The sequence below is a fragment of the Orcinus orca genome, chromosome 14 (genome assembly GCF_937001465.1).
Source record: "Orcinus orca chromosome 14, mOrcOrc1.1, whole genome shotgun sequence".
Lineage (NCBI taxonomy): Eukaryota > Metazoa > Chordata > Mammalia > Artiodactyla > Delphinidae > Orcinus > Orcinus orca.
This window is the reverse complement of record NC_064572.1, coordinates 55,291,093-55,317,914: the sequence shown is the minus strand read 5'-3', so window position 1 is coordinate 55,317,914 and position 26,822 is coordinate 55,291,093. Positions and strand designations below refer to the sequence as shown.

The 26,822-nt window shown below is 41.1% G+C and overlaps 2 protein-coding genes and 1 long non-coding RNA gene across 4 annotated transcripts in view; 1 reads left to right on the top strand and 2 right to left on the bottom strand.

Moving 5' to 3' along the window:
- Positions 1-1,140: 1,140 nt before the first annotated feature.
- Positions 1,141-10,007, top strand: ANKRD1 (ankyrin repeat domain 1). The gene is made up of 9 exons (XM_004279387.3): positions 1,141-1,398; positions 2,059-2,238; positions 3,158-3,295; positions 3,423-3,530; positions 4,567-4,665; positions 6,187-6,285; positions 6,428-6,526; positions 6,664-6,762; positions 9,162-10,007. Exons 1-9 carry the CDS (start codon positions 1,372-1,374, stop codon positions 9,270-9,272), a joined length of 960 nt encoding a protein of 319 aa, XP_004279435.1. The 5' UTR covers positions 1,141-1,371; the 3' UTR covers positions 9,273-10,007.
- Positions 10,008-13,972: 3,965 nt separating this feature from the next.
- The window catches only part of LOC125960952 (uncharacterized), a 275,883-nt gene continuing 263,033 nt past the window's right edge, over positions 13,973-26,822 (bottom strand). Inside the window, exon 2 of the long non-coding RNA XR_007471151.1 lies at positions 13,973-15,505. This is a non-coding gene — a long non-coding RNA (uncharacterized LOC125960952). The remainder of the gene's footprint in view (positions 15,506-26,822) is intronic.
- Positions 24,407-26,822, bottom strand: part of RPP30 (ribonuclease P/MRP subunit p30) — a 28,986-nt gene continuing 26,570 nt past the window's right edge. For both annotated transcript variants that reach the window (XM_004279386.3, XM_033404868.2), the window contains one exon: positions 24,407-25,751. In XM_004279386.3, the coding sequence (XP_004279434.2) occupies positions 25,642-25,751 (110 nt within the window). In that variant the 3' untranslated portion in view covers positions 24,407-25,641. The remainder of the gene's footprint in view (positions 25,752-26,822) is intronic.

Sequence of the window (26,822 nt, the reverse complement as noted above, 5' to 3'; positions counted from 1 at the left end):
CTCAGAATGCCTGAGGTGGGGCCCAGGGATATGCATTTATTATTATTATTTTTTACTTACTAATTAACTTTATTTTTTTTCCAGGAATTTTAAATTTCCTTTTTTTTCCCCCCACAACTCACCCACACACACTGTATTTTATTTTTACAAGACAAACAAACTGACACCAAGCATTGTAAATGGATGACCGCAACAAAAGCAACGATTGCAATTACCAAACACGAAACACACTCATACTATGTCATAATAGTGACATTCAGTCCAGGAATCCTCCACTGTAACAGCTCCTTTACTTTGCAGTGAAAATTGATTTGTATATTTTTTGCCTCTGAGTCCTTGTGGGATTTTTTTTTTTATTAAAACGGAGAGTCACAAAAATTATAATCATCCTCATCAGTTCACTCAGTCCCATATAATTAATTTTTTTATCTTGATCTTTTGTTAGCACTTTTATGAATTCATCAGTTTTCCATTGACCAGCTCCCACAGGTTAGTCTTTTATCCACAGCACCTGAGCACTTTGGCTCTATGACCTAATCAAGGTTATATTGTTACTAATAACCGGTCTCATATAACCTATCTTGGGACATTTTGGAAACTTTTTGAATAAAAATTGCTCCAGTAAGCATGCTGTTTAAGAAGACAGTAAGCATGTCATGTGCTAATTATGGCCTGTGACACCATAAAATAAAAGTGCATTACTGAATGCTTTCAATTTCTTATAATGATGGGAAGGTGGCATGTCATGGGGCCTTTTTAGCCCCAGACATCACACCAGAGAATTCCAAACAGATATAGACAAGGGCAATTAGGACCCGGATCCTTTCCTCTCAGGCTGTTTACCCATGGGAATAGGATGTCCTGAAGCAACACTTCCCTCAAGTGACATGTCGATAAGTCTGGTTATCAGAAAGATATTATTGGTGGTGTGATACGCAGGGCATTTACATTTTCTTGATAGGGTTAGTCATATGAAAGCTGACAAAGAAGGAAAAGGAGCAGTGGTGTGGTGCAATGTCAACAGACAGCTGTCCCCTGGCTTCCCGATAAATAGGATGACTTGCATTGCTGAGTGGTGTGGTCACTGCCAAAGGAATGGCCCTCTCACATTTCTTCCTGATTCACATATTCAGTGGGGTTACTTGTCATCCCCTCCCTCTCCTGCTTCCCAGACACTGAGTCTGGAATGAAACTTCACCTGCCTCTGAGCTGGCCCCGGGTGGGGGCAGGGGTATTACTTGGGTTCCCAGGTTGGAAGATTAGCTCACCCGGCCCTAGCTATATAAGCTGATCAGAGCAAGGGGGCTCCCCAGGGCCGACTCAACGTTTCAACCCCCAGGAGGAAAACAGACAGAGGAACTTTAGGTCAACATGATGGTTCTGAAAGTAGAAGAGCTGGTATGTAAAGCACATTATTTCTACGAAGTGAAAAATGGGGCAGCCTTGATTTTTATTTGAAAATTGAAATGCCCTTTTCTTTCTTGCATAATGTGCTGGTACTCTGAAAATGTCATATATGGAAAATGGTTGGTTTATGTGATGAAATAAGTGAAACTGGAAAAAGAGAGCTGGCAGTAATGAATTCTCTACATATTTCCTATCTATTATCTTCTCCTTTGCTTTTATTACTAAAGTGTGTAATCATGTATAGTTATCAAAATGCCTTAGGGGAGAAGTTCTATTGCAAGAATATATGTCTGGAAACTATAACTCAAGGCAAGGGATCATCAACCTAAAATGAAAGAATTTTAAATAATCGGTGGGGATGCGGAGGACAGATTGTGATTTTCCTAGGAGAAATGTGATTAAGTAGATTAAAAGTAGATTTAAACATTTCAACCTAACCTAAACCTTGATTTAACCAAGAGAGGGGGACAAGCATCTGAAGGTTATCCTGGAACACTGCAGCAACTCGTTGCTGCCTGAGATAGGAGAATGTGCTGCAATGGAGGCCACTGTCAGCAGGGAGGGAGGGCTGGGGGCTGCCTGCAGCATCTTCTGTGGAGAATGACCCCAGGACAGGCCTGCTACTTCTGACCCTGCCATCTTCCCTTGTAGGTTACAGGGAAGAAGAATGGCAGTGGGGACGCTGGGGAGTTCCTTCCTGAGGATTTCAGAGATGGAGAGTATGAAGCTGCTGTCACTTTAGAGAAGCAAGACGACCTGAAAACACTTCCAGCCCACTTTGTGAGCCTGCGGGAGCAACAGTGGAAAACTGAGAAACAGCGAGAGGCAGAGGTAAGACCCTTCCATGAAATTCATGAGTGGGAGGTTGGGGACGGGGCAGAGGATGGAGGTGCCAGACAGGAAGGAGAAGAGAGAGAAACCAAACAAATGCAACCATTCCAAAGATGTTTCTTTACCAGATTCTAACCTATAAAGAGGCAACTTCTATGGGACAGGTTGCAGAAAATAATTCTTTGGCAAGACTATGACCTCTGGATTCCAAATCAATCACTGTATGTTCTGTGACTGTGTTTTGATTGAAAGACTTGGAAAGAGAAATGTGTCCAGTGAATTTCTGATGTCTTACACTGTCTGGTTAATCCCAAACAAGGGAGCCTTCTTTCTCTTAGTAATGTGGTTTGTGGTCCAAGGATCATTGTTTGACTGTGGCCGCTTTCTGTGTTGACAAAATGTGTTGCTGGGTGAATTTTCATTACTTACTAACCACAGATAAAACATGCATTTGTTAGCTGTAGTCCAGGATAGTCTATTTCATGAGCCCTGCTTAGTGGGCCACCTGAAAGACAATGGCATTGAAATTTTAGAGCTTAAAACTTATTAGTGGAGTCTTTTGGGTAAAAAAAAAAAAAAAAAAAATTCATGAGCATGATACAAAATTCTACAGAAATCTGGGGTTTGTTTATGGAAATAATTACAAAATCATCACTTAGAGACTAGATCCTATCTCCAGTGAAAAGCTGATGCTATGAGAAAGGAAAGTGAAGATGAAGGCAATTAGCGGAAAAATTTGACCCCTAAGTACTTGAATAAGAAATCACTAAATCCAAGTCAAAGACTTATTATAAATTTTTTATCTTTTTGTGCAAACTGTTCACGTACTTAGCTCAGACCTTGCAGATTCTGTTTTGACACAACCAGAATGCTTGTCAGTAGAACTCACTGTATTTTGAAACATGGATTTCTTTTTTAGCTCAAGAAGAAAAAACTAGAACAAAGATCAAAGCTTGAAAATTTAGAAGACCTTGAAATCATCATTCAACTGAAGAAAAGGAAAAAATACAGGAAAACTAAAGTTCCAGTTGTGAAGGAACCTGAACCCGAAATCATCGTAAGGGCTGCTTGGTTTTGCAGTACTACACCTCGGCATTAGGCTACAGGGGAATAAATATCTGTGGAGGGTGTGATTGAATGTTGGAAAACCCATGGTAACTCTCACACTGTTTTTTCGGCTTTAGACAGAACCTGTGGATGTGCCTAGTTTTCTGAAGGCTGCCCTGGAGAATAAACTGCCAGTAGTAGAAAAATTCTTGTCAGACAAGAACAATCCAGATGTCTGTGATGAGGTAAGGCTTATACAAAGCACTGCAAAATCCAGCTCATTAATTTTGTGTTTCTTATGCTTTGCTGCAGCCTTGCTAATCTAGTGCCAAAAATCAATCCACCTGAAACAGTCTCCCCAGCTGTTGCCACATATGCCAATAGCATAACAGGGGAGTGCAGTGGTCCAAAAAAAGAAAATGCTGGATTAGTGCTAGGGATTGCATTATTTTTTGCACTCTAATATACTTCTGACTGCTTTTTCAGCTTGTCTTTAATTTTTAGATCTTTGGGATAGACTCTTAATATGGCAGGACCAACGAGTCACCAATGGAGAAATATATTATTAGCATTATCTTTGATTGGACTCAAATACATCAGCTCCACACAGGGAATCTGTAGACTGGAGTTCAAGTGCTAGCTCTATCACTACTGGCCTATTTGATTTTTAGCAGCCAATCTGCATTTTCTGGACCTCAGTTTCCTTATCTGAAAATAGAGGGCATTGGAGTGAAATGCCTAAAAGGTGTTCCAGCACGGTCTATTAATCCATTTATATGAAGCCATTTACCAGAAATCACTAATCCTTTTTGTATCCTTTCCCCCATGAATTGGAATGGGGAATCATTTCTGAAGTTGAATGAAAAATGTCTCTCATTTTCTTAAAAATGAATGCTTTTTGATATTCAACCTATCAACCGTCCCAGATGGAAGAAAACAGCCTGAACTGCATGGCAAATACTACAGACACCATGAAGGCACAAAATACAAGAAAGGGAAATGTCAGCATTTAGGTAGTTTTGAATCTTTAAGCCCATGTGCCTCGATGTAGACCTCGAAGCGCTTAGAAATGTATGTTGCAAGAGGCGCAAATCTCAGTTGCAGAATAATTGTTGTAGACAACAAGTTTAGTAAATTTGACATTTCTAATTCATAAAGAAGCATTCAAGTTTCTATCAGCTAGGTCATCAGAGTCTCCAGCTTCATACTTCTTAGAAAGGATTTATGCTCATTTTTATATGCATCGCTCCCTCTCTCTTTCTTAAATCTCTATTTTGACAGTATAAACGGACAGCTCTTCATAGAGCATGCTTAGAAGGACATTTGGCAATTGTGGAGAAGTTAATAGAAGCTGGAGCCCAGATTGAATTCCGTGATATGGTAAATATATTTCTTTGTTTGGAAGTGAGCCAAAGTAAGTAGACTATATGAAACTTGAGAAAACCTACAATGGAAAAGGGGGCTGACTGTATTGAAAATTGATCTGCAAGAACTAGGCAGAAGCTCGTTTCTCCATACAAAGGGAAGTTGGGAGGTCATGTGGGAAGTATTTTCTACACATACTGAAAGGAGAGGAGTGTTCCAGGGAAACGAAGGAAGTGAGAGCTGCTGGACAGAATTCAATAACCTCATCGAAGACTTGGGTCATTATCAAGTCAGTAGCCTTACTGAGAGGTAACGCAGTCAACACTTGCCTTTCAGGCTCCATGTCCTTCCACCATATGTGGCCGCCTGCTCCTGGCCCCTTGGCTGCCAACAGCATCTCAGAATTCTCTAGCTGCACACCTTATATGATAGATGCTGATTGCCATCTGTGAGATTTGGGGCTAGACTGCATACAAAATGAATTTCATCTACGGAAAGTAGCTGCTATTCAGACCTCAGTAATTCAACCACTGTGATTTCTACACAGACCGGTACACAGCATATTTTATGACCTGAAGATTGAGCTGGGAAAATGCTTTATTTAAATACAGCTCAATTTGACTTTTCAGCAAAGTGGAAAAGGGACTGGAAAAGTCCAAAGGAACTGGCCAAAATTGAACCCAAAAGACGTACACACAGAAAAACAAGAAAAGAAACAAAATATAAAGTTTGTATAGAAAGACACAAAAATTCACGAGCATGGGATTTGGAGGGCCAGGGATATACCAGACTTACTCCTATGAGTAAGTGCAGTGACCACGAGTGAGGATGGTCAAGGTACAGAGGGTGTGCTGGCACAAATGGCAGGAGAGAACCAGCAAGGGATGAGGAAAAAACAACAGGGACAAGGGAGAAGTGTCAGATCCAGATGAACATCTTTTGGAAGGGACTACTTTTATTCTGCCAGAATTTTAAAATACATTTGTCTAGAACTTTTGAGTCTACCTGGCAAAAGCGGTTAAAAGTTCCAGGCAGACTGTGGGTTAGAATATCTCTTCTGCCACTTACTAGCTGTGTTTCCTTGGGCAAGAAACTTGAATATTTCGGAGCCTTGTTTTTCTCATCTGCAAAACGAGCACAGAATACCCACTTCATAATGTTGCTGGGAGCATCATTGTGTCTGAAGTACGCGGCACTATGTTGGCACGAGGAAATTCCCAATAAATTGCAGTTCTTATCCTCTTTTAAAAAGATTTATTAGGTTTATTAAGAACCTCCTAACGATGCAAACACGCACATAGATACATACACAGGAGCGCATACACTCACATTCACACACTTAAGAGTTTAGCCAAAACACTAGGCAAGAGCCTTCGACTACAATAGTTACAACTGGCAACCTAGACGAGGACAGCCCAGTGTCACCCACGGATGCCCTAGCAAACCTGGCGTTCCCGGGCTTTAGAAACGAAGTACTAATTCCTCTGTCTAGGTTCTTCTTTCACTAACTCCTGTCCTTTTACCTTCCCGGTATAGCTTGAATCCACAGCCATTCACTGGGCAAGCCGCGGAGGAAACCTGGATGTCTTAAAACTGTTGCTGAACAAAGGAGCAAAAATCAGTGCGCGGGATAAGGTATTTCTCCTCCTCCTGTCCCCCTCCTTCTTCCCCTCCTCCACCCTGTCCCTCCTCCACTTCTCCCCTTCACACATGCCTTGGGGTCTGGGCAGCCTTTGTCCTCAAGCCCAGGGACACAGCAGGCTCTTGCATTTTGCAGTTGCTCAGCACGGCGCTGCACGTGGCGGTGAGGACCGGCCACTACGAGTGCGCAGAGCATATCATCGCCTGCGAGGCGGAACTCAACGCCAAGGACCGAGTGAGTAGCCCGGCAGAGTTTGGCCTCCTAAAGCTTCACTCATTTACATATTTGGAATAACTGCCCCAGCCGGGCACCCTTGCAGGACCCACTTCCTGGCCTCAGGCTCACCTTGTCTGTTCACTCTGCTTCTCTAGGAAGGAGATACCCCCCTGCATGACGCCGTGAGGCTGAACCGGTACAAGATGATCAGACTCCTGATCATGTATGGCGCCGACCTCAACATCAAGAACTGTGTAAGTGCTCAAGCAAGGGGCCCTGCTTGCCAGCTTTCTAACGAACAGAAATATGGCTCACATACTTGAAAAGATTCTTACAACGGTAGTGTTGACATTTCAGGGGTCTCTTGATGGTTTAAATGCCCCTGGTCATTCCCATAAGGACATTGCCGAGTTTGGCAAGGACTCAGATCACCTGGTCAGAGATGGGGAAGCCATCGTGACTGCTATGACCTCGGTGCCTAATATAGCCTGTAGTAATTCTTTAAAAATTTGGCCTTGAAGATAAAAGATGGCCAAACCGCCCACGCTTACAGACATAAGCACAGTCTGCCTTGGCCATCCCTGGCTGAGCAAGGTTTGGGGTAGTCAGGAATAAAGACACCCACCATTGCTGAAGTTGTCAAAAATTCCACAGTGGTCAATGCAACCAAGGGCCAAGGAACTCAAATTAATCAACATCTAATCCAAGTAATTCTGAATAGTCCTCCCCTCCTTACAGCAGCATGACAGGCTACCACTTTTTCCAGGGGGAGCCATGCTTTTGCCTTTTTTTTTTTTTTCTTTTTTTTTTTTTGCGGTACGCGGGCCTCTCACTGTTGCGGCCTCTCCCGTTGCGGAGCACAGGCTCCGGACGCGCAGGCTCAGCGGCCATGGCTCACGGGCCCAGCCGCTCCGCGGCACGTGGGATCTTCCTAGACCAGGGCACGAACCCGTGTCCCCTGCATCGGCAGGCAGACTCTCAACCACTGCGCCACCAGGGAAGCTCCATTGCCTATATTTTTGAGATAATTTCTGTTCATTCTCCTCTTTGGTTTATCTGCACATCCCTCAAAATACTTTCCTGTATTTAGGCCCTGAAAATGCTTGTATAAGTCCCCTTTATAAGTACGTATTAATTAAGCTTCATCTGTAAGCCAGGGAATGTAACCAAATTTTCCTCATGGTCCCAATTCCCACTCAAGCATCATCTAAGCTTTAAAAATATCACTGGGAGGGGGCTTCCCTGGTGGCGCAGTGGTTGAGAGTCCACCTGCCAATTCAGGGAATCACGAGATAAATTTCAATACAGAGGAGTTCGAGGAATTCATGAAAGAATAGCTCCAAATATTCAAATAGTGCTCAGGGCTCTGAATTATCAGTAAGACCCCAGCATAAAGGTTCTGGAACTGTTAATGTCACTGACCCAATGGATGGATGTTCCCAGAAAAGACCACTAAGCTATTGGACACCATCTTGAAGGGAACTGGAAACAATACATTACTGTATTGTTGTCCAAAACTCTGTCTTCATGTTTGCTGATGAGTGTCCCTCAAGGTGCGATGCTACAAGGTGAGAAGGTCCAGAATGAAGGTTGCAGGGCCACTAACTCAAATCCTCACAGGTTCCAGGCAGATGGCATAGATGACTTACATGGTGGCTGCTGGTGCCATGCACACAGCTTACTTAAAGGTAGCAGCCCTTCCCCAACTCAGCCCATTGCTGCTCCGTGAAACCACGGGAATTGTGCTGCCAGGTCTCCCAGTTTTTTCACAGAGATCACAAATTCAGCTGGGAAATCTCTTAATTTCCAACTGTTGCCAATTAATTCCAGGTTTAAAAAAAATCTAAGCTCTGTTTGGGCCAAAACAGGTCTCTAGCTTTATTTGCATCTCAAAGCTGCCAGTCTGCAGTCTCTGGGATAAAGAGAGACTTCTGAATGAATAGAGATGGAAAATTTTAGGACTTCTCAAATTTAAAGACAAGAGTTGAGAGGTGACACAGTTTTAATTGTTGTAAATATCTTGAGATGTATGCTTAAGGTAAAAAACTTTTGGTCTCAAAAGTTATTTATTCATACATCATTGATATCATCTCCAAGAAAAATAAATTTCCTGGGAGAGACCAATGTAAGTTCTGAGCAGCTGTGAAAAATCTACCCCTTGGAGTGGTACTTGTGTACTTAAGCCAAGGTGTTGAAGCAGCTCATTCTCCACCAGTTTTTATCAATCAGGAATCATTTTCCAAATTGATAGGAAGTGGTTCTTGACCAAGAGGGATACTACTACCTCCCCACACCCATTTTGCAGGATACTGGGTAAGTATGGAGGCATTTTTTGAGTTTGAAAATGACTTGGCTTACTCTTGCTGTTTAGTGTCTAGGGACTGGGGATTTTTACCACCACCTGGGATATCCCACAGGAAAGAAAACCATTGCTAATCTGAAATGCCAAAAGCATTCCCGTGAGAAACAGTGAAGGGCTGGTTTGAATATAAACTGCAAATCACTCATAATGGAAAACATAAAACACTTCAATAACATACACCTATCCATTACCTCATTAAATACACACACACACACACACACACACACTCACGAGATGAATTTATAGACGCCTCCCCCCTGGAAGTCAAATTCCCTCCTCTATTTTGATTAGGCTGGGAAGACCCCGATAGATCTGGTGCTACAGTGGCAGAATGGAACCAAAGCAATATTTGACAGCCTCAAAGAGAACTCCTACAAAGCCTCTCGCATAGAGACATTCTGAGGAAAACGACGATAGAAGCTTCCATTGGCTGCTCTTCACCGCCCCGAAGAGCAACTCATCATGAAAACCAGCTTCTCTTTATCAACTGTTGTAAAGCGGCACCTAATTATGTTTTGAGAAAGCACAGGGACGTAGGTATTGACATTTCCCTTAGTGAAACCCACTCTATTTATTTGTATTTATTACTGTTTATTTATTTATTTACTGTGATACCACTGACATTCAGATCCTTTGTGGTCACCCATTTGGAGAACAAGCTTAGTTTCTATGGGATACATCAGAGCCTCTTCCCATAGGTAGCCCTTAAACTGTGTTAACCAGAAGCGCTGTCAGTGCCAACTTACGTGTCACCTCGCTCATGGAAGATGTTTCAGGGTGTTTTTGAAAGACAAAGGGGATTATTGCAGCCTTCTTTTCTCCTGAATTTTTCATGCTGAAGTGTGAGGCCATGGAAAGCCTGTAGCGACAGGAAAGGAAACAGAATGAAAGTGATTCTGTGAGGACTGTAAAGCCCTCCATTCGACGCCTGGGCCTGGTAATTCTTACTAGGTCACACGCTGTACGTACCAAGGTAAAGAGAATGTCTTGAGTGTAAGTGGAAGGAGCGGGCCGCTGGGCCGTGCAGAACTGAATGAGTTCAAAAGAGATGAAAGTAACTGCGAATTGTAAATGTGTAAATGTATATTATGCTGTATGTATATTTTATGTTCATAATAAAAGCAAATCCTAACCCTCTTTCCTCCTTTCAGTGAGAATCATGCAAAAAGGCCATTTAGATGGGGTTTTCTTTGTCTTCCAAGCTTTTCATATTAGGAGTGTCCCGTAGAACCGCACCTCTCAGTATTTAACGTGTACACAGATCACCTGAGGATCTTGTTAAAATTCAGATTCCGATTCCTCCAGTGTGGGTGGGGCCTGAGATTCTGCATTTCCGACAAGCCCCCAGGCGATGCGGAAGTGGTGGTATAGCACAGCCACATTGAGCAGCACAGCTGTGAAAACCATAAAGATACCCAGGAGTTCAAGCTTTTTTGGCCCCAGTGATGGGGAGAAAGAGACCTCTGGTGGGCAAAATGATTACTGCAAGTTAAGGTGTTCCCTTAAGATGTTCCCCTGGGGCTTGACTAATCTGAGGATTAACAATTATTGTGCACAACCGCGGTAATGGCAAAGCCTGCCCACGAGAAAACACACCTGGCCAATGATTGCTGACCTCCAAGGGGAGCTACTTTGCCGCCACGTGCTGGGCCAGGTGCTATGACCTGTGATGAGAAAACCAAACTGTCCCTGTCCTGCCTTCCTGGAATAGATGAATATTAAAGAAATAATCACAGAAATAAATATACGGTAACAATCTGCAGTAAGTATATAAAGAAGTAAAAAGTACAGAGTGCTGAGAGTCTAAGCTGTGGAGGCCCGTCATTCGATGGGGAGGCCACGGAGAGGGTTTCTACAAAGACTTCTTTGAGGTGGGAACCTTTCAGGGGAGTCTGAAGGATAAACTGGAGTTATTCAAGCACAGCGTTCAGGCAGCAGAGAGAACACAGAAAAGGGCAAGGTTATGGGAAAAGTATGAAGGCCAACGTGAAACACTCGCACTAGTACCCCTCCCATAAAACACCCCAGATAGGATAAAACTCATAACCTCTTTGCTATGCCTCTAACACTTTGAGAGGGCATGTAGGCACAGTCCATACCCAGAAGATCCTCCAGTTAGCTGATCATGGAGTTGTGAGGATGGTTTGAAATGTTTTTGTACCTTTTCTATCTAGTCTCTGAACAATCTGTAGAGTCCACCTCCTGGGCGTGTCAGGAGCTTCATTCTCTCTGTTATCTCCCTCTCAATCCCCTTCTGCCACCCCCTGCTCTCCCTTGAGGGTCCTGGCTCTAACCCGTCAGATCCTTAGGGCTTGGGGGTCCTTCCATTTCTTCCAAGTAAAGCACCTACAACATAGGCAGCATCTCCACTGCTGCAATGATGTCTCCCACAGCATAGCTTGGGTGTGTTATTATTTACGTGGCTAAGTTTTCTCTTGATGTCTTCCTCAAATTCCCCTCCCCACAAGAGCTGGAAGCTAAAGGAGAGAAGGAAGTAAGGGGTTAAAACACTTTTGTGTTGCTGTATATAAAGATTTGCACTAGTACAGAGGAGGGGGCATGAGAATCAACATGGAATAAGTCCCATTATAACAAGGCCAACTCAGTGACCTTTGCTAATGGAAAAGATAAACACTTCAGGCAAAATCTTCAAGTTTCTGTCATACTGGCAGTCAGCATTTTTTTTTTTTTTTTTCGGTACACGGGCCTCTCACTGTTGCGGCCTCTCCTGTTGCAGAGCACAGGTTCCAGACGCGCAGGCTCAGCGGCCATGGCTCACAGGCCTAGCCGCTCCGCGGCATGTGGGATCTTCCCGGACCGGGGCACAAACCCGTGTCCCCTGCATCGGCAGGCGGACTCTCAACCACTGCGCCACCAGGGAAGGCCCTGGCGCTCAACTTTTATAAGCTCCCTGTCTTCCCACCTAAGCCAGCTCCCACCTAAGCCAGACCCACAGTCCGCGTCTTGTGTCCTTTTACCAGTGAAGGGAATGTCCCACTGGCCGATGGAGACTCTTGGAAGTTGTTCTAGACTTTCCCTTTGCCTCATCCCTCTTTCAACCAACCACCAAGACTTCTTACCAAGCATACTACCTAAGGGGTGCTGTAATCTGTCCACTTCCTCTCATCCTAGGGGTCACTCCCCTAGTTCAGATCACCACAGCAGCTCCCAGATTACTCAAACGCCCTCAGCTCACTTCCCTCCAGTCTGTTCCTCAAGTTGCAGCCAGGGTGATTTTTCTAAAATGCAAATATGATCAAGTCATTCTCCACTTCAAAATTTTTCAGTGGCTGCCCACTTCTCTCAGGATGAAATAAAAGTGCCTTAACGTTTTCTAAAACTCTTGAAATCTGGCTGCCGTTAACTCTTTATTCTCATCTATTTCTCATTACTTTCCTAGCTAAACAGCAAATTTCAACTCTACTGAATTTTCAGTTTCTTAAAAAATCCAGGCACTAGCTTTTGTTCTCATATATTGTGCCAACTCCCTGGAAGGCTCTTCTTCCCACCCCACTGCATCATTTCTCCTCATTCCTCCCCTTCAGGGTAGCTGTATGTCCTCCAGGAAGCCATCCTTAACTCTTACTAAGACTTTGTTAGTCTCAAGTGTGTTCCTGCTGTACTTTTTTTCTCCATGTCATAACATCTGTCATACTGCCTTTATCCCCCAAATGAAAAAATTTCCTCTCCCCTTGAATAAGCAATACATGCTCGTTAAGTATTAAGCCAATTATAGAAATGAATGAAGAAAGCAAACATCACCAATAATCCTAATTTAATGACGCTGATTATTTCTGTGCACATTACATATGGGCACTGTACATTTAGCTTTATAACTCTTTTCAGTTGAACAACTTATTCTAGACATCTTTATAAATGGTAGTCTTATGTTTCAATGTACAATGGATCATTTAACCAATCCTATCATTATTGGACATTCAGGTTGTTTCCATTTTCCCATTTTAGACATTGTTGCAATGAATATTCTTATCCATGCATCCTTTACACCTAACCAGTTATTTCTGAAGAAATACATTTATAGAAATACCTATAAGGTTGGTATCAAATTATCCCTTCCACAATGTTATTGCCTTTCCCCACAATCATGAAAATACTCATTTTATAAATGTCTTTTCAACCCAATTAGCAAAAGAAAGATATATTTTTGATTATTTTCCCTTGATTACTAAAAAAGTTCAGCATCTTCAGGTTTATTGAGCATTTTTCTGGGCCAGTCTTCCTTGCTCAATTTTCTATTAAGTCAGGTTCCCTGGAAGCGGTGCTTGAAATAAGGATTCTTGTGGAAGTGATTTCTTGACAGTGGTCTATAAGGGACTGAGGAAAACAGGACAGGGCAGGAGAAGAAAAGAAAAGAGGCAAAGACATGGTTTAAGAAGTCTCTCCTAAACCTAATCCCATGGGGAGCTCAGGAGCATAAACTGCACCACAGAGGCCAGAAGGCCAGGCTGTAAGGCCCTGCTCAGGCATTCACCATGGGCCAACCTCCAGGGGAGGGTGAGGATAAACCATTAATATCCAACATCTGCAGCAGCTGGAGAAGGGGTACACCAGCCTGGTAAAAAGGACCTGGGGCTTCCCTGGTGGCACAGTATTTGGGAGTCTGCCTGCCAATGCAGGGGACACGGGTTTGTGCCCCTGTCCGGGAAGATCCCACATGCCACGGAGCGGCTGGGCCCATGAGCCATGGCCGCTGAGCCTGCGCTCCGCAACGGGAGAGGCCGCAATGGTGAGAGGCCCACGTACCGCAAAAAAAAAAAAAAAAAAAAAAAGGATCTGGATGGACACTAGCAGTATTTGTCATGTTGCATATTTGTTTTTTAAAAGCAATTTCTTTAAAGAAGCATATTCCTCTCTGGAATATGCACTGTAAATGTTCCTTCCTAGTTGTTCGTACTTTTCTAACACTAAATTTTTATAGACAAATTGATCAAGCTTTTATGTTTCCTGGCTCTGGTGACCACGTTTAGGTCTTTTCCAATCCAAGCTTATTTTCTTTTTAAATAATTACCTTTTTCTTTAGTATTTTACACTTTAAAAAAATTTAAATCTTTAATCCACCTAAATTTATTATGCGTGTGTACTGGGTATGAGGTAGGGAATGGACTTGTTGTTTTCCCTAAATGACAGAATAACAGCTGACATTTAGTAGGTACATTCTATGAGACAGGTTCTGCTCTGGGCCTTCTACAAATTTTAATCCACTTAACCCTTGCAATAATGCCATAGGGAGAAGAGAAGAAGGAAGTGAGGCACAGAGTGGTTACGTCATTTGTCCAAGGTTACAGGTAGTAAGTACTAGCAAGTTGGAATTTTAACACACGCAGTGTGTCTACAGTCTTTGCACTTAACTGTACTGTACTGTGCTGTCCTGCCTCTCCTGCCAGGTAACCAGTTGTTCCAATACCACTTACTGAACAATCCATCATTACTTCCTATAACTGAAGTGTTCCGGACTCCCAGCTCTTTCATTCTTCTATATGAATTTCTGTACCAATTATACACTGTTTTAGTTACTAGAGTTCTGTTGTACTCTGTAATACTCAGCTGTACAAGTGTCTTTCATTGTTTTTCTACAAAATTCCCTAGCTATTCTCAAACTTTTTTCTTTCAAAATAGCAAGCCTAAAAAGAAAACCCATACACAAGCAAACAAAAATACATACAGACACTTTGTTTTGGATTTTGTTAAATTCATAGATTAAATCGGGGGAGAATTTGATGTACCACATCTCCCTTCATGTATTCCAGTCTAATTTCCCACGTCACTTTTATTTAACAGTTTTCCTCACAGAGTCCCATCATTTCTTGGTAATTTATGTCTTTGTGATTAGGGCCACTTTTTTTTTTTTTTTTCCCATTTTAAAGTAGACTTGTTTTATTTTTAAAAATTTTTATAAATTTTTTAACATCTTTATTGGAGTATAATTGCTTGACAATGGTGTGTTACTTTCTGCTTTATAACAAAGTGAATCAATTATACATATACATATATCCCCACATCTCTTCCCTCTTGCATCTCCCTCCCTCCCACCCTCCCTATTCCACCCCTCTAGGTGATCACAAAGCACCGAGCTGATCTCCCTGTGCTATGCAGCTGCTTCCCACTAGCTATTTTACATTTGGTAGTGTATGTATGTCCACGCCACTCTCTCACTTTCTCCCAGCTTACCCTTCCCCCTCCTCGTATCCTCAAGTCTGTTCTCTAGTAGGTCTGCGTCTTTATTCCAGTCTTGCCCCTAGGTTCTTCATGACCGTTTTTTGTTTGTTTGTTTTTTAGATTCCATGTATATGTGTTAGCATATGGTATTTTTCTCTTTCTGACTTACTTAACTCTGTATGACAGACTCTAGTCCCATCCACCTCACTACAAATGATTCAATTTTGTTTCTTTTTATGGCTGAGTAATATTTCATTGTATATATGTGCCACATCTTCTTTATCCATTCATCTGTCTATGGACACTTAGGTTGCTTCCATTTCCTGGCTATTGTAAATAGAGCTGCAATGAACATTGTGGTACATGACCCTTTTTGAATTATGGTTTTCTCAGGGTATATGCCCAGTAGTGCGATTGCTGGGTTATATGGTAGTTCTATTTTTAGTTTTTTAAGGAACCTCCATACTGTTCTCCATAGTGGCTGTATCAATTTACATTCCCACCAACAGTGCAAGAGGGTTCCCTTTTCTCCACACCCTCTCCAGCATTTATTGTTTGTCGATTTCTTGATGATGGCCATTCTGACTGGTGTGAGATGATGTCACATTGTAGTTTAGATTTGCATTTCTCTAATGATTAATGATGTTGAGCATTCTTTCATGTGCTTGTTGGCAATCTGTATATCATCTTTGGAGAAATGTCTATATAGGTCTTCTGCCCATTAGGTCTTCTGTCTTTTCTTCGTCTTGTTTATGGTTTCCTTTGCTGTGCAAAAGCTTTTAAGTTTCATTAGGTCCCATTTGTTTTTGTTTTTATTTCCATTTCTCTAGGAGGTGGGTCAAAAAGGACCTTACTGTGGTTTATGTCATAGAATGTTCTGCCTATGTTTTCCTCTAAGAGTTCGATAGTGTCTGGCCTTACATTTAGGTCTTTAATCCATTTTGAGTGTATTTTAATGTATGGTGTTAGGGAGTGTTCTAATTTCATTCTTTTACATGTAGCTGTCCAGTTTTCCCAACACCACTTACTGAAGAGGCTGTCTTTTCTCCACTGTATATTCCTGCCTCCTTTATCTCTGGGGTTTATCTCTGGGCTTTCTTGATCTATATTTCTGTTTTTATGCCAGTACCATACTGTCTTGATGACTGTAGCTTTGTAGTATAGTCTGAACTCAGGAAGCCTGATACCTCCAGCTCCGTTTTTCTTTCTGAAGATTGCTTTGGCTATTCGGGGTCTTTTGTGTTTCCATAAAAATTGTGAAATTTTTTGTTCTACTTCTGTGAAAAATGCCAGTGGTAGTTTGATAGGGATTGCATTGAATCTGTAGATTGCTTTGGGTAGTAGAGTCATTTTCACAATGTTGATTCTTCCAATGCAAGAACATGGTATATCTCTCCATTTGTTTGTATTATCTTTCTTTCATCAGTGTCTTATAATTTTCTGTATACAGGTCTTTTGTCTCGTTAGGAAGGTTTATTCCTATTTTATTTTTGTTGCAGTGGTAAATGGGAGTGTTATCTTAATTTCACTTTCAGATTATTCATCATTAGTGTATAGGAATGCAAGAGATTTCTGTGCATTAATTTTGTATCCTGCACTTTACTAAATTCATTGATTCGTTCTAGTAGTTTTCTGGTAGCATCTTTAGGATTCTCTATGTATAGTATCACGTCATCTGCAAACAGTGACAGCTTTACTTCCTTTCCGATTTGGATTCCTTTGTTTCCTTTTCTCTTCGGACTGCTATGGCTAAAACTTCCAAAACTATGTTGAATAAGAATGGTGAGAGTGGGCAACCTTGTCTCTTTCCTGACCTTAGAGGAAATGGTTTCAGTCTTTCACTAGTGAGAATGACGGTGGTTGTGGGTTTGTCATATACAGCCTTCATTATGTTTAGGTAAGTTCCCTCTATGCCTACTTTCTGGAGGGCTTTTATCATAAATGGGTGTTGAATTTTGTCAAAAGCTTGCTCTGCATCTATTGAGATGATCATATGGTTTTTCTCCTTCAGTTTGTTAATATGGTGTATCACATTGATCAACTTGCACATACTGAAGAATCCTTGCATTCCTGGGATAAACCCCACTTGATCATGGTGTATGATCCTTTTAATGTGCTGTTGGATTCTGTTTGCTAGTATTTTGCTGAGGATTTTTGCATCTATGTTCATCAGTAATACTGGCTTGTAGTTTTCTTTCTTTGTGACATCTTTGACTGGTTTTGGTATCAGGGTGATGGTGGCCTCGTAGAGTGAGTTTGGGAGTGTTCCCCCCTCTGCTATATTTTGGAAGAGGTTGAGAAGGATAGGTGTTAGCTCTTCTCTAAATGTTTGATAGAATTCGCCTGTGAAGCCATCTGGTCCTGGGCTTTTGTTTGTTGGAAGATTTTAATCACAGTTTCAATTTCAGTGCTTGTGATTGGTCTGTTTATATTTTCTATTTCTTCCTTGCTCATTCCAAGGCTGAGCATTTCTAAGAATTTGTCCATTTCTTCCAGGTTGTCCATTTTATTGGCATATAGTTGCTTGTAGTAATCTCTTATGATCCTTTGTATTTCTGCAGTGTCAGTTGTTACTTCTCCTTTTTCATTTCTAATTCTATTGATTTGAGTCTTCTCCCTTTTTTCCTTGATGAGTCTGGCTAATGGTTTATCAATTTTGTTTATCTTCTCAAAGAACCAGCTTTTAGTCTTATTGGTCTCTGCTATCATTTCCTTCATTTCTTTTTCATTTATTTCTGATCTGATCTTTATGATTTCTTTCCTTTTGCTAACTTTGGGGCGTTTTTTAGTTCTTCCTTCTCTAATTGCTTTAGGTGTAAGTTTAGGTTGTTTATTTGAGATGTTTCTTGTTTCTTAAGGTAGGATTGTATTGCTATAAACTTCCCTCTTAGAACTGCTTTTGTTGCATCCCATAGGTTTTGGGTCATTGTGTTTTCATTGTCATTTGTTTCTAGGTATTTTTTGATTTCCTCTTTGATTTCTTCATTGATCTCTTGGTTATTAAGTAGTGTATTGTTTAGCCTCCATGTGTTTGTGTTTTTTACAGATGTTTTCCTGTAGTTGATATCTAGTCTCATAGCGTTGTGGTTGGAAAAGATACTTGATACGATTTCAATTTTCTTAAATTTACCAAGGCTTGTCTTGTGACCCAAGATATGATCTATCCTCGAGAATGTTCCATGAGCACTTGAGAAGAAAGTGTATTCTGTTGTTGTTGGATGGAATGTCCTATAACTATCAATTAAGTCCATCTAGTTTAATGTATCATTTAACGCTTGTGTTTCCTTATTTATTTTCATTTTGCATGATCTGTCCGTTGGTGAAAGTGGGGTGTTAAAGTCCCCTACTATGATTGTGTTACTGTAGATTTCCCCTTTTATGGCTGTTAGTATTTGCCTTATGTATTGAGGTGCTCCTATGTTGGGTGCATAAATATTTACAATTGTTATACCTTCTTCTTGGATTCATCTCTTGATCATTATGTAGTGTCCTTCTTTGTCTCTTGAAATAGTCTTTGTTTTAAAGTCTATTTTGTCTGATATGAGAATTGCTACTCCAGCTTTCTTTTGATTTCCATTTGCATGGAATATCTTTTTCCATCCCCTCACTTCCAGTCTGTATGTGTCCCTAGGTCTGAAGTGGGTCTCTTGTAGACAGCATATATACAGGCCTTGTTTCTGTATCCATTCACCCAGTCTGTGTCTTTTGGTTGGAGCATTTAATGCATTTACATTTAAGGTAATTATCGATATGCACGTTCCTAAGACCATTTTCTTAATTGTTTTGGGTTTGTTATTGTAGGTTTTTTCCTCCTCTTGTGTTTCCTGCCTAGAGAAGTTCCTTTAGCATTTGTTGTAAAGCTGGTTTTGTGGTGCTGAATTGTCTTAGCTTTTGCTCGTCTGTAAAGGTTTTAATTTCTCCATCAAATCTGAATGAGATCCTTGCTGGGTAGAGTAATCTTGGTTGTAGGTTTTTCTCCTTCATCACTTTAAATATGTCTTGCCACTCCCTTCTGGCTTGCAGTTTCTGCTGAAAGATGAGCTGTTAACCTTATGGGGATTCCTTTGTGTGTTATTTGTTGTTTTTCCCTTGCTGCTTTTAATATATTTTGTCTTTAATTTTTTTCAGTTTGATTAATATGTGTCTTGGTGTGTTTCTCCTTGGATTTATCCTGTATGGGACTCTCTGTGCTTCCTGGACTTGATTATATATTTCCTTTCCCGTATTAGGGAAGTTTTCAACTGTAATCTCTTCAAATATTTTCTCAGTCCCTTTCTTCTTCTCTTCTTCTTCTGGGACCCCTATAATTCGAATGTTGGTGCATTTAATGTTGTCCCAGAGGTCTCTGAGACTGTCCTCAGTTCTTTTCATTCTTCATTCTGCTCTGCGGTAGTTATTTCCACTATTTTATCTTCCAGGTCACTTATCCGTTCTTCTGCCTCAGTTATTCCGCTACTGATCCCTTCTAAAGAATTTTTAATTTCATTTATTGTGTTGTTCATCACTGTTTGCTCTTTAGTTCTTCTAGGTCCTTGTTAAACGTTTCTTGTATTTTTTCCATTCTCTTTCCAAGATTTTGGACCATCTTTACTATCATTATTCTGAATTCTTTTTCAGGTAGACTGCCTATTTCCTCTTCATTTGTTAGGTCTGGTGGGTTTTTACCTTGCTCCTTTATCTGCTGCGTTTTTTTCTGTCTTATTTTGCTTAACTGTGTTTGGGGTCTCCTTTTCACAGGCTGCAGGTTCGTAGTTCTTGTTGTTTTTGTTGTCTGTCCCCAGTGGCTAAGGTTGGTTCGGTAGGTTGTGTAGGGTTCCTGGTGGAGGGGACTGGTGCCAGTGTTCTGGTGGATGAGGCTGGATCTTGTCTTTCTGGTGGGCAGGTCCACGTCTGGTGGTGTGTTTTGGGGTGTTTGTGGCCTTATTATGATTTTAGGCAGCCGCTCTGCTAATGGGTGGGGTTGTGTTCCTGTCTTGCTAGTTGTTTGGCGTAGGGTGTCCAGCACTGTAGCTTGCTGGTCATTGAGTGGAGCTGGGTCTTGGCGTTGAGATGGAGATCTCTGGGAGATTTTCGCCATTTGATATTATGTGGAGATGGGAGGTCTCTGGTGGAACAGTGTCCTGAACTTGGCTCTCCCACCTCAGAGGCACAGGCCTAACGCCTGGCTGGAGAACCAAGCGCCTGTCATCCACACGGCTCAGAATAAAAGGGAGAAAAAGAAAGAAAGAAAGAAAGAAGATAAGATAAAGTTATTAAAATAAAAAATAATTATTAAAAACATTTTTTTAAATAAAAAGAAAAGAAAGAAGAGCGCAAGCAAATCAAAAAATAAATCCACCAATGATAAAAAGCACTAAAACCTATATTGAAAACAAACAACAAAGGACAGTCAGAACCCTAGGACAAATGGTAAAACCAAAGGTATACAGACAAAATCACACATAGAAACATACACACTCACAAAAAGAGAAAAAGGGGAAAAAATATATATTGTTGCTCACAAAGTCCACCTCCTCAATTTGGGATGATTTATTGTTTATTCAGGTATTCCACAGATGCAGGTACATAAAGTTGATTGTGCAGATTTAATTCGCTGCTCCTGAGGATGTTGGGAGAAATTTCCCTTTCTCTTCTTTGTTTGCAGAGCTCCCGGGGTTCAGCGTTGGATTTGGACCCGCCTCTGCGTGTAGGTCGCCTGAGGGTGTCTGTTCCTGCCCAGACAGGACAGGGTTAAAGAAGCAGCTGCTTTGGGGGCTCTGGCTCACTCAGGACGGGGGGGAGGAAGGGGTACGGAATGTGGGGTGAGCCTGCGGCGGCAGAGGCCAGCATGACGCACCAGCCTGACGCGTGCCATGTGTTCTCCTGGGGAAGTTGTCCCTGGATGACGGGACACTGGCATGGTGGGCTGCACAGGCTCCCATGAGGGGAGGTGTGGATAGTGACCTGTGCTTGCACACAGGCTTCTTGGTGGCTACAGTAGCAGCCTTAGCGTATCATGCCCGTCTCTGGAGTCCACACTGATAGCCACGGCTCGCGCCTGTCTTTGGAGCTCCTTTAAGCTGTGCTCTTAATCCCCTCTCTTCACGCACCCCGAAACAATGGTCTCTTGCCTCTTTGGCAGCTCCAGACTTTTTCCCAGACTCCCTCCCAGCTAGCTGTGGCACACTAGCCCCCTTCAGGCTGTGTTCACGCAGCCAACCCCAGTCCTTTCCCTGGGATCCGACCTCGAAAGCCCAAGCCTCAGCTCCCAGTCCCTGCCCGTCCCGGCAGGTGAGCAGACAGGCCTCTTGGGCTGGTGAGTGCTGGTCAGCACCGATCCTCTGTGCGGGAATTTCTCTGCTTTGCCCTCTGCACCCGTTGCTGCGCTCTCCTCCGTGGCTCCGAAGCTTCCCCCCTCCGTCACCCGCAATCTCCACCCATGAAGGGTCTTCCTAGTGTGTGGAAACCTTTCCTCTTTCACAGCTCCCTCCCAATGGTGTAGGTCCTGGCCCCATCCTTTTGTCTGTTTTTCCTTTTTTCTTTTGCACTACCCAGGTACGTGGGGAGTTTCTGGCCTTTTGGGAGGTCTGAGGTCTTCTGCTTGCATTCAGTAGGTGTTCTGTAGGAATTGTTCCACATGTAGATGTATTTCTGATGTATTTGTGGGGAGGAAAGTGATCTCCATGTCTTACTCTGCTGCCATCTTGAAGCTCCTCCCTCAGGGGCATCTTTTAAAATGGTATTTTATAACATGTTATTGTTAATGAAAACTACTGGCTTTTATATTTATTTTATAATTGACCACTTTGCTGAACTTTTACTGAAGGTAATGTCACCTTGTTGCAACTAAACCAGTTCACGTTCTAACCAAAGCAAACTTTAAAGAAACCCACTTGCTGTTCTTCACTGGTGACCAGCCATCATGCCCTCCTATTTTGAATAATAGGATAAGCACCTGCTCATAAACAGAAAGCAGGCACAACTGCAAATACATAACAAATGTAAAAAGCACCTGTATTTCTATCCTTTACCCAGTTGCTTTTCTTGAGTTTTTCAAGACTCACATTGTGCCATTAACTTTTCTTCCTTTCTAATATAACACGAAAGACCTCAATGTTATACCTGGTACAGTTGGGGCTAAAATATAGTCAGTTGGTTGAAAAAGTAGATCATTGTGGGGCATCAAAAAAAAGTTGAACATACATCCCCTTAAACATTTTAAGTTTAAAATATATAAATGTACACTCACGTGCCAATCTTTTAAAGAAAGGTCAAAGCCTATTCTTGGAAGTATGGCTCCACTGATGGGAGATCTACAGTTTGTTGAGTTCCAGTCTCTTTAAAGAAGAAAGAAAAGTGATATTTCATTAGGTTTGATTTGCATAATTAGTAATGTTGAGCATCTTTTCATGTGCCTATTGGCTATCGGTACATCTTCCAAAGATATATTGGATACTTTTCAGATCTTCTGCCCATTTTTATTTTATTCACTTATTTATTTTTGGCTGCGTTGGGTCTTCATTGCTGCACGTGGGGTTTCTCTAGTTGTGGCAAGCGGGGGCTACTCTTGGTTGCAGTGTGTGGGCTTATCATTGTGGTGGCTTCTCTTGCTATGGAGCATGGACTCTAGGCACGTGAGCTTCAGTAGTTGTGGCACATGGGTTCCGTAGTTGTGGCTCACAGGCTCAGTAGTTGTGGCACACGGGCTTAGTTGCTCTGCAGCATGTGGCACCTTCCCGGACCACGGCTTGAACCCATGTCCCCTGCATTGGCAGGTGGATTCTTAACCACTGCGCCACCAGGGAAGCCCCCTCTGCCCATTTTTAAATTGGGTTGTTTGGTATTTGTTGTTGAGTTGTATGAGTTTTTTATATATTTTGGCTATTAACCCCTCATCAGATATATGATTTTAAAGTATCTTCCCATTCAGTAGGTAGTTTTTTTTTTTTAACCTGACAAAAACTTTTACACACACAGACACACACACATATATATATGTGTATTTCCAGATTCTTTTCCTTTATAGGTTATTACAAAATACTGATTATAGTTCCCTGTGCTATACAGTAGGTCCTTGTTGGTTGTCTGTTCGTTTTGTTGATAGTTTCTTTTGCTGTGCAGCTTTTTAGTTTTGCATTTGTTTCCCTTGCCTGCGGAGATATATGTGGAAAGATAATGCTAATACCTATGTCACGCCCGATAGCCTGTTAGAATGGCTATTATCAAAAAGGCAAGAAATAAGAAATGTTATAGAGAGGATGTCGAGAAAAGGGAACCCTCATGTGCTATTGGTAGGAATGTAAATTGGTCCAGTCACTAAGGAAAACACTATGGAGATTCTTCAAAAAATTAAGAATAGAACTACCGTATGATCCAGCTATTCCTCTTCTGGGAATTTATCCAAAGAATATGAAAGCACAAATTCGTAAATATATACATACTCCTATGTTCACTACAGCATTACTTATATAGCCAAGATATGGAAAAAACCTAAATGTCCATCAACAAATGAATGGATAAAGATGTGGTGTGTATGTGTGTGTGTGTGTGTATATATATACACACACACACACACACACCACATATATAAAATGGAATACTACTCAGCCATAAAGTTAGAGGAAATCTTGCCATTTGTGACACCACTGATGGACCTTGAGGGTATCATGCTAAATGAGATAAGTCAGATAGAGAGAGACAAATACTATATGATTTCACTCTTATGTGGGGGAAAAAAAAGAAAAAGAACAAACTAAATGAAACAAACACACAGATAAAGAGAACAGAGTAGTTGTTACCAGAGGGGAAGGAGGGATGGGGGGGAAAGCAAATCGGGTAAGGAGTCAACTGTATGGTGATGGATGGAAACTTTTGCTGGCAAGCTGTAATGTACACATGAGTTGAATTATAATGTATACACATAAAACAATGTTATAAACAATGTTACCTCAATTTAAAAAAAAAAGAAGAAAAAAGAGAACTTATAAAGACTCTGGTAAAGCAATCCAAGTGCAGAATTTCCACTGGATCTCCTCTAAATCTAGTTGTCTTGCTCACAACTATTTTGACAGTTCTTTTTAATGACTCATCTTTTCCAAACTTTTCAAAAGCGTTAATTTTCCAGGGAATTCCTTTTTTTCCCCTCCTGGTTCATCAGTTTTTATAATTTTAAATTAACTTGTATTAATTTTACAATGCTAAATACAATGGCATAAACAGACTTGTGAATAAACACACACCTAACTTTTGGTGAATCCAAGTGGGGTGAAGGCAGAAGCAAGCTGGCACTCAAGGAAGTGGCAGACTCTGGGTGTGAGGGCTCAGCAGCAGTGGCCATGAGTTTTATGGAGGGAGTGTAGTAGGCTAATCCATCATATTGCTTAAGAAGAAGTAAAAAATGCTTTATTTTTAGAACCATGATGCTTAATATATATACAATATATAAAGAGAAATGAACATATACACATATGTGTGAAATATTCTTCTATTTGTATTTTGTCAAGGGTTTTTATTCTTGTTTATTTTTCAAAAATCAGGAGTGGACTTTAAATTTTATCAAATGTCTTACAGGCATCTATTAAGATGAGTCTGATTTTTCTCATTTGACCTAGTAATATGATAAAGTGTAGTACATTGAAAAGAACTGAAAAATCCTTACATTTCTAGAATAAATCTCACCTGGTTATGGTATACTCTGTTTTACCAATATCTTATTTAAGGATCTAAATTCATAAGTGAGTTTGGTGTAAAGCTTTCTTTTTAAAATTATCTATTCTCTGACTCTCAGAACAGTGTTCATATCTTCATCTAAATGATTTTCTTAATATCAATATAGCATAAATGCAGATATTTACAAAAAAGGCTACTTCTACTTAATATAATGATCCTGCTATTAAAAAAATTATTTCCAAAGTTGATTGAGTCCAGTGCTTTGAGATTTTTACTATAGCAATTAGAAAAATCAATATTAGGTTTTCAGGGGCTTCCAACTCAAAGGAATCCTATTTCAAGGATATCACGGAGGTAAGAACCAGCAAACGAAGAGGCCAAGTGTGATTTTACGTGCACTTTTCCTTTCCTTCCGCAAATTTTACAGCAATTCCTTTTAGAAAGGACTTGGACTTGACGATTATAATGAAAGAGAGGCTTAAAGCAAGAGAAGATCAACTAAAAGCCAACCCCTTAACATAAGTTTTAAGAGTCCTCAAAATAACCACTTTTTGAGTAGTAAAATTTAAATAAGCCATGTATATCAAGTAAAGCTGAAAAGCATGAACTTTTAAATGAGCAAGAAACATTTTTAAAGAGTCTCTTGAATATTGAAACATCTTATTCAATTATACCTTCCATTTATCACTTAACGGAAAGGATAAATGAACTAGTCTTTGCTTTTCTCTTAAAATATCTAAATTCTTTACGGGGACAGCCTTTTTTTTTTTTTTAAATGCTTTACTAGGTTTTGCTATTTTAATGGCTTAAATATAAGACTGCTTTTATAGACTACCGGTATCTAGCTCCAAGTGAAAATAGTGAGTCATACAGAGGTTCCGTTTCTGTTGCGGCTGATGGATTCTCAAAAGGCAGAAGGGAGTGTTGACAGAGACGGCGACTCATTTCAGCTCTCACACTTGGCTTTCTTGCAGGCTGGAAGAGAATCATCATCTACTTCTGATGTCCGAGGTTTCTTCACTGTGGAAATAATTCCAAAAGCAGTTTTTCTAGTTTCTATAAGACAAACAGGGAAACCAAAGTGCCTGAAGTTAAGCCATGATTTCAAAAGAGGTGGTTTTAACAAGCATCCCCATGTTACTGTGACTTACAGCATGAGTAAATGATGAAACCATAATAAACTGCTATGAGTGTTGATGCCATTTACAGTTCTCACCTTGCCCCACCACCAGCTTCTACAAATATCTGTATATTTTTAACATCTAGTTCATTCCAAAGGGACTATCCCAAGGGTAAAACTATATAGGGCAGGTTATCTCTAATGGTCTGTCCGAGGCATCTTAGGTAGCCAGAACCCAAGTTTCAGAGCTTGGTGCAGCACATGCTTAAAGTGTGGTAGAAACACAAATGAATCAAGACAGCAACTACAACAGTCTGCTTCCCTGGTTGTGTGTGTGCTCACTTCATTTTATAGCACAGACCATTCATTATCTGTGTTCCCCACTAGATCATGATTATACCTCTGAAGAATCAATTGTATGGCGAACATCCAACAATGCCTGGTTATTTAACAGGTGTTTAAGAAATACTTGTTGAGTGAACGAGGAATAACGCACATGGTTATTGATCTCTTATATATTGGTGACAATGAACAAAGAAGAATGGGAATTATTAAAAGTTTAGGTCAGGTTGCTAGTAGAGTTCAACTTAAATGTAGCTAACTTCTGCTAAAAATGTACTAAGGGGCCAGGCTCTGTGTCATCTACAGAGGATCTTAGGATGCCTAACACAGTACTTCTTCCTACCACACACTGAGATAGCACATCAGGGGCAAATATAATAGGAATGGAGGCACCACAAGAAGTAACTCTGCCTGGATGAATCAGGAAGGTATCATGAAAGAAGTGATGCTAAGAATAGGGAAGAAGGAAAAGGAAAGGAGAGGAAAGTGTTCCTTTGCAAAGGCATAGGGAGAGAGGTAAGAAGAATCTAATATACTTAGGGGATGATATGGCCGGTGTAAAGGAGGAGCATGAAAAAATTAGGGGGAAACGAGGCTGGTACTTGTGAAGGGCCACAGTGCCGTGAAAAGAGATTTAAACTGAGTCCTTAGGAAACAGGGAAGGA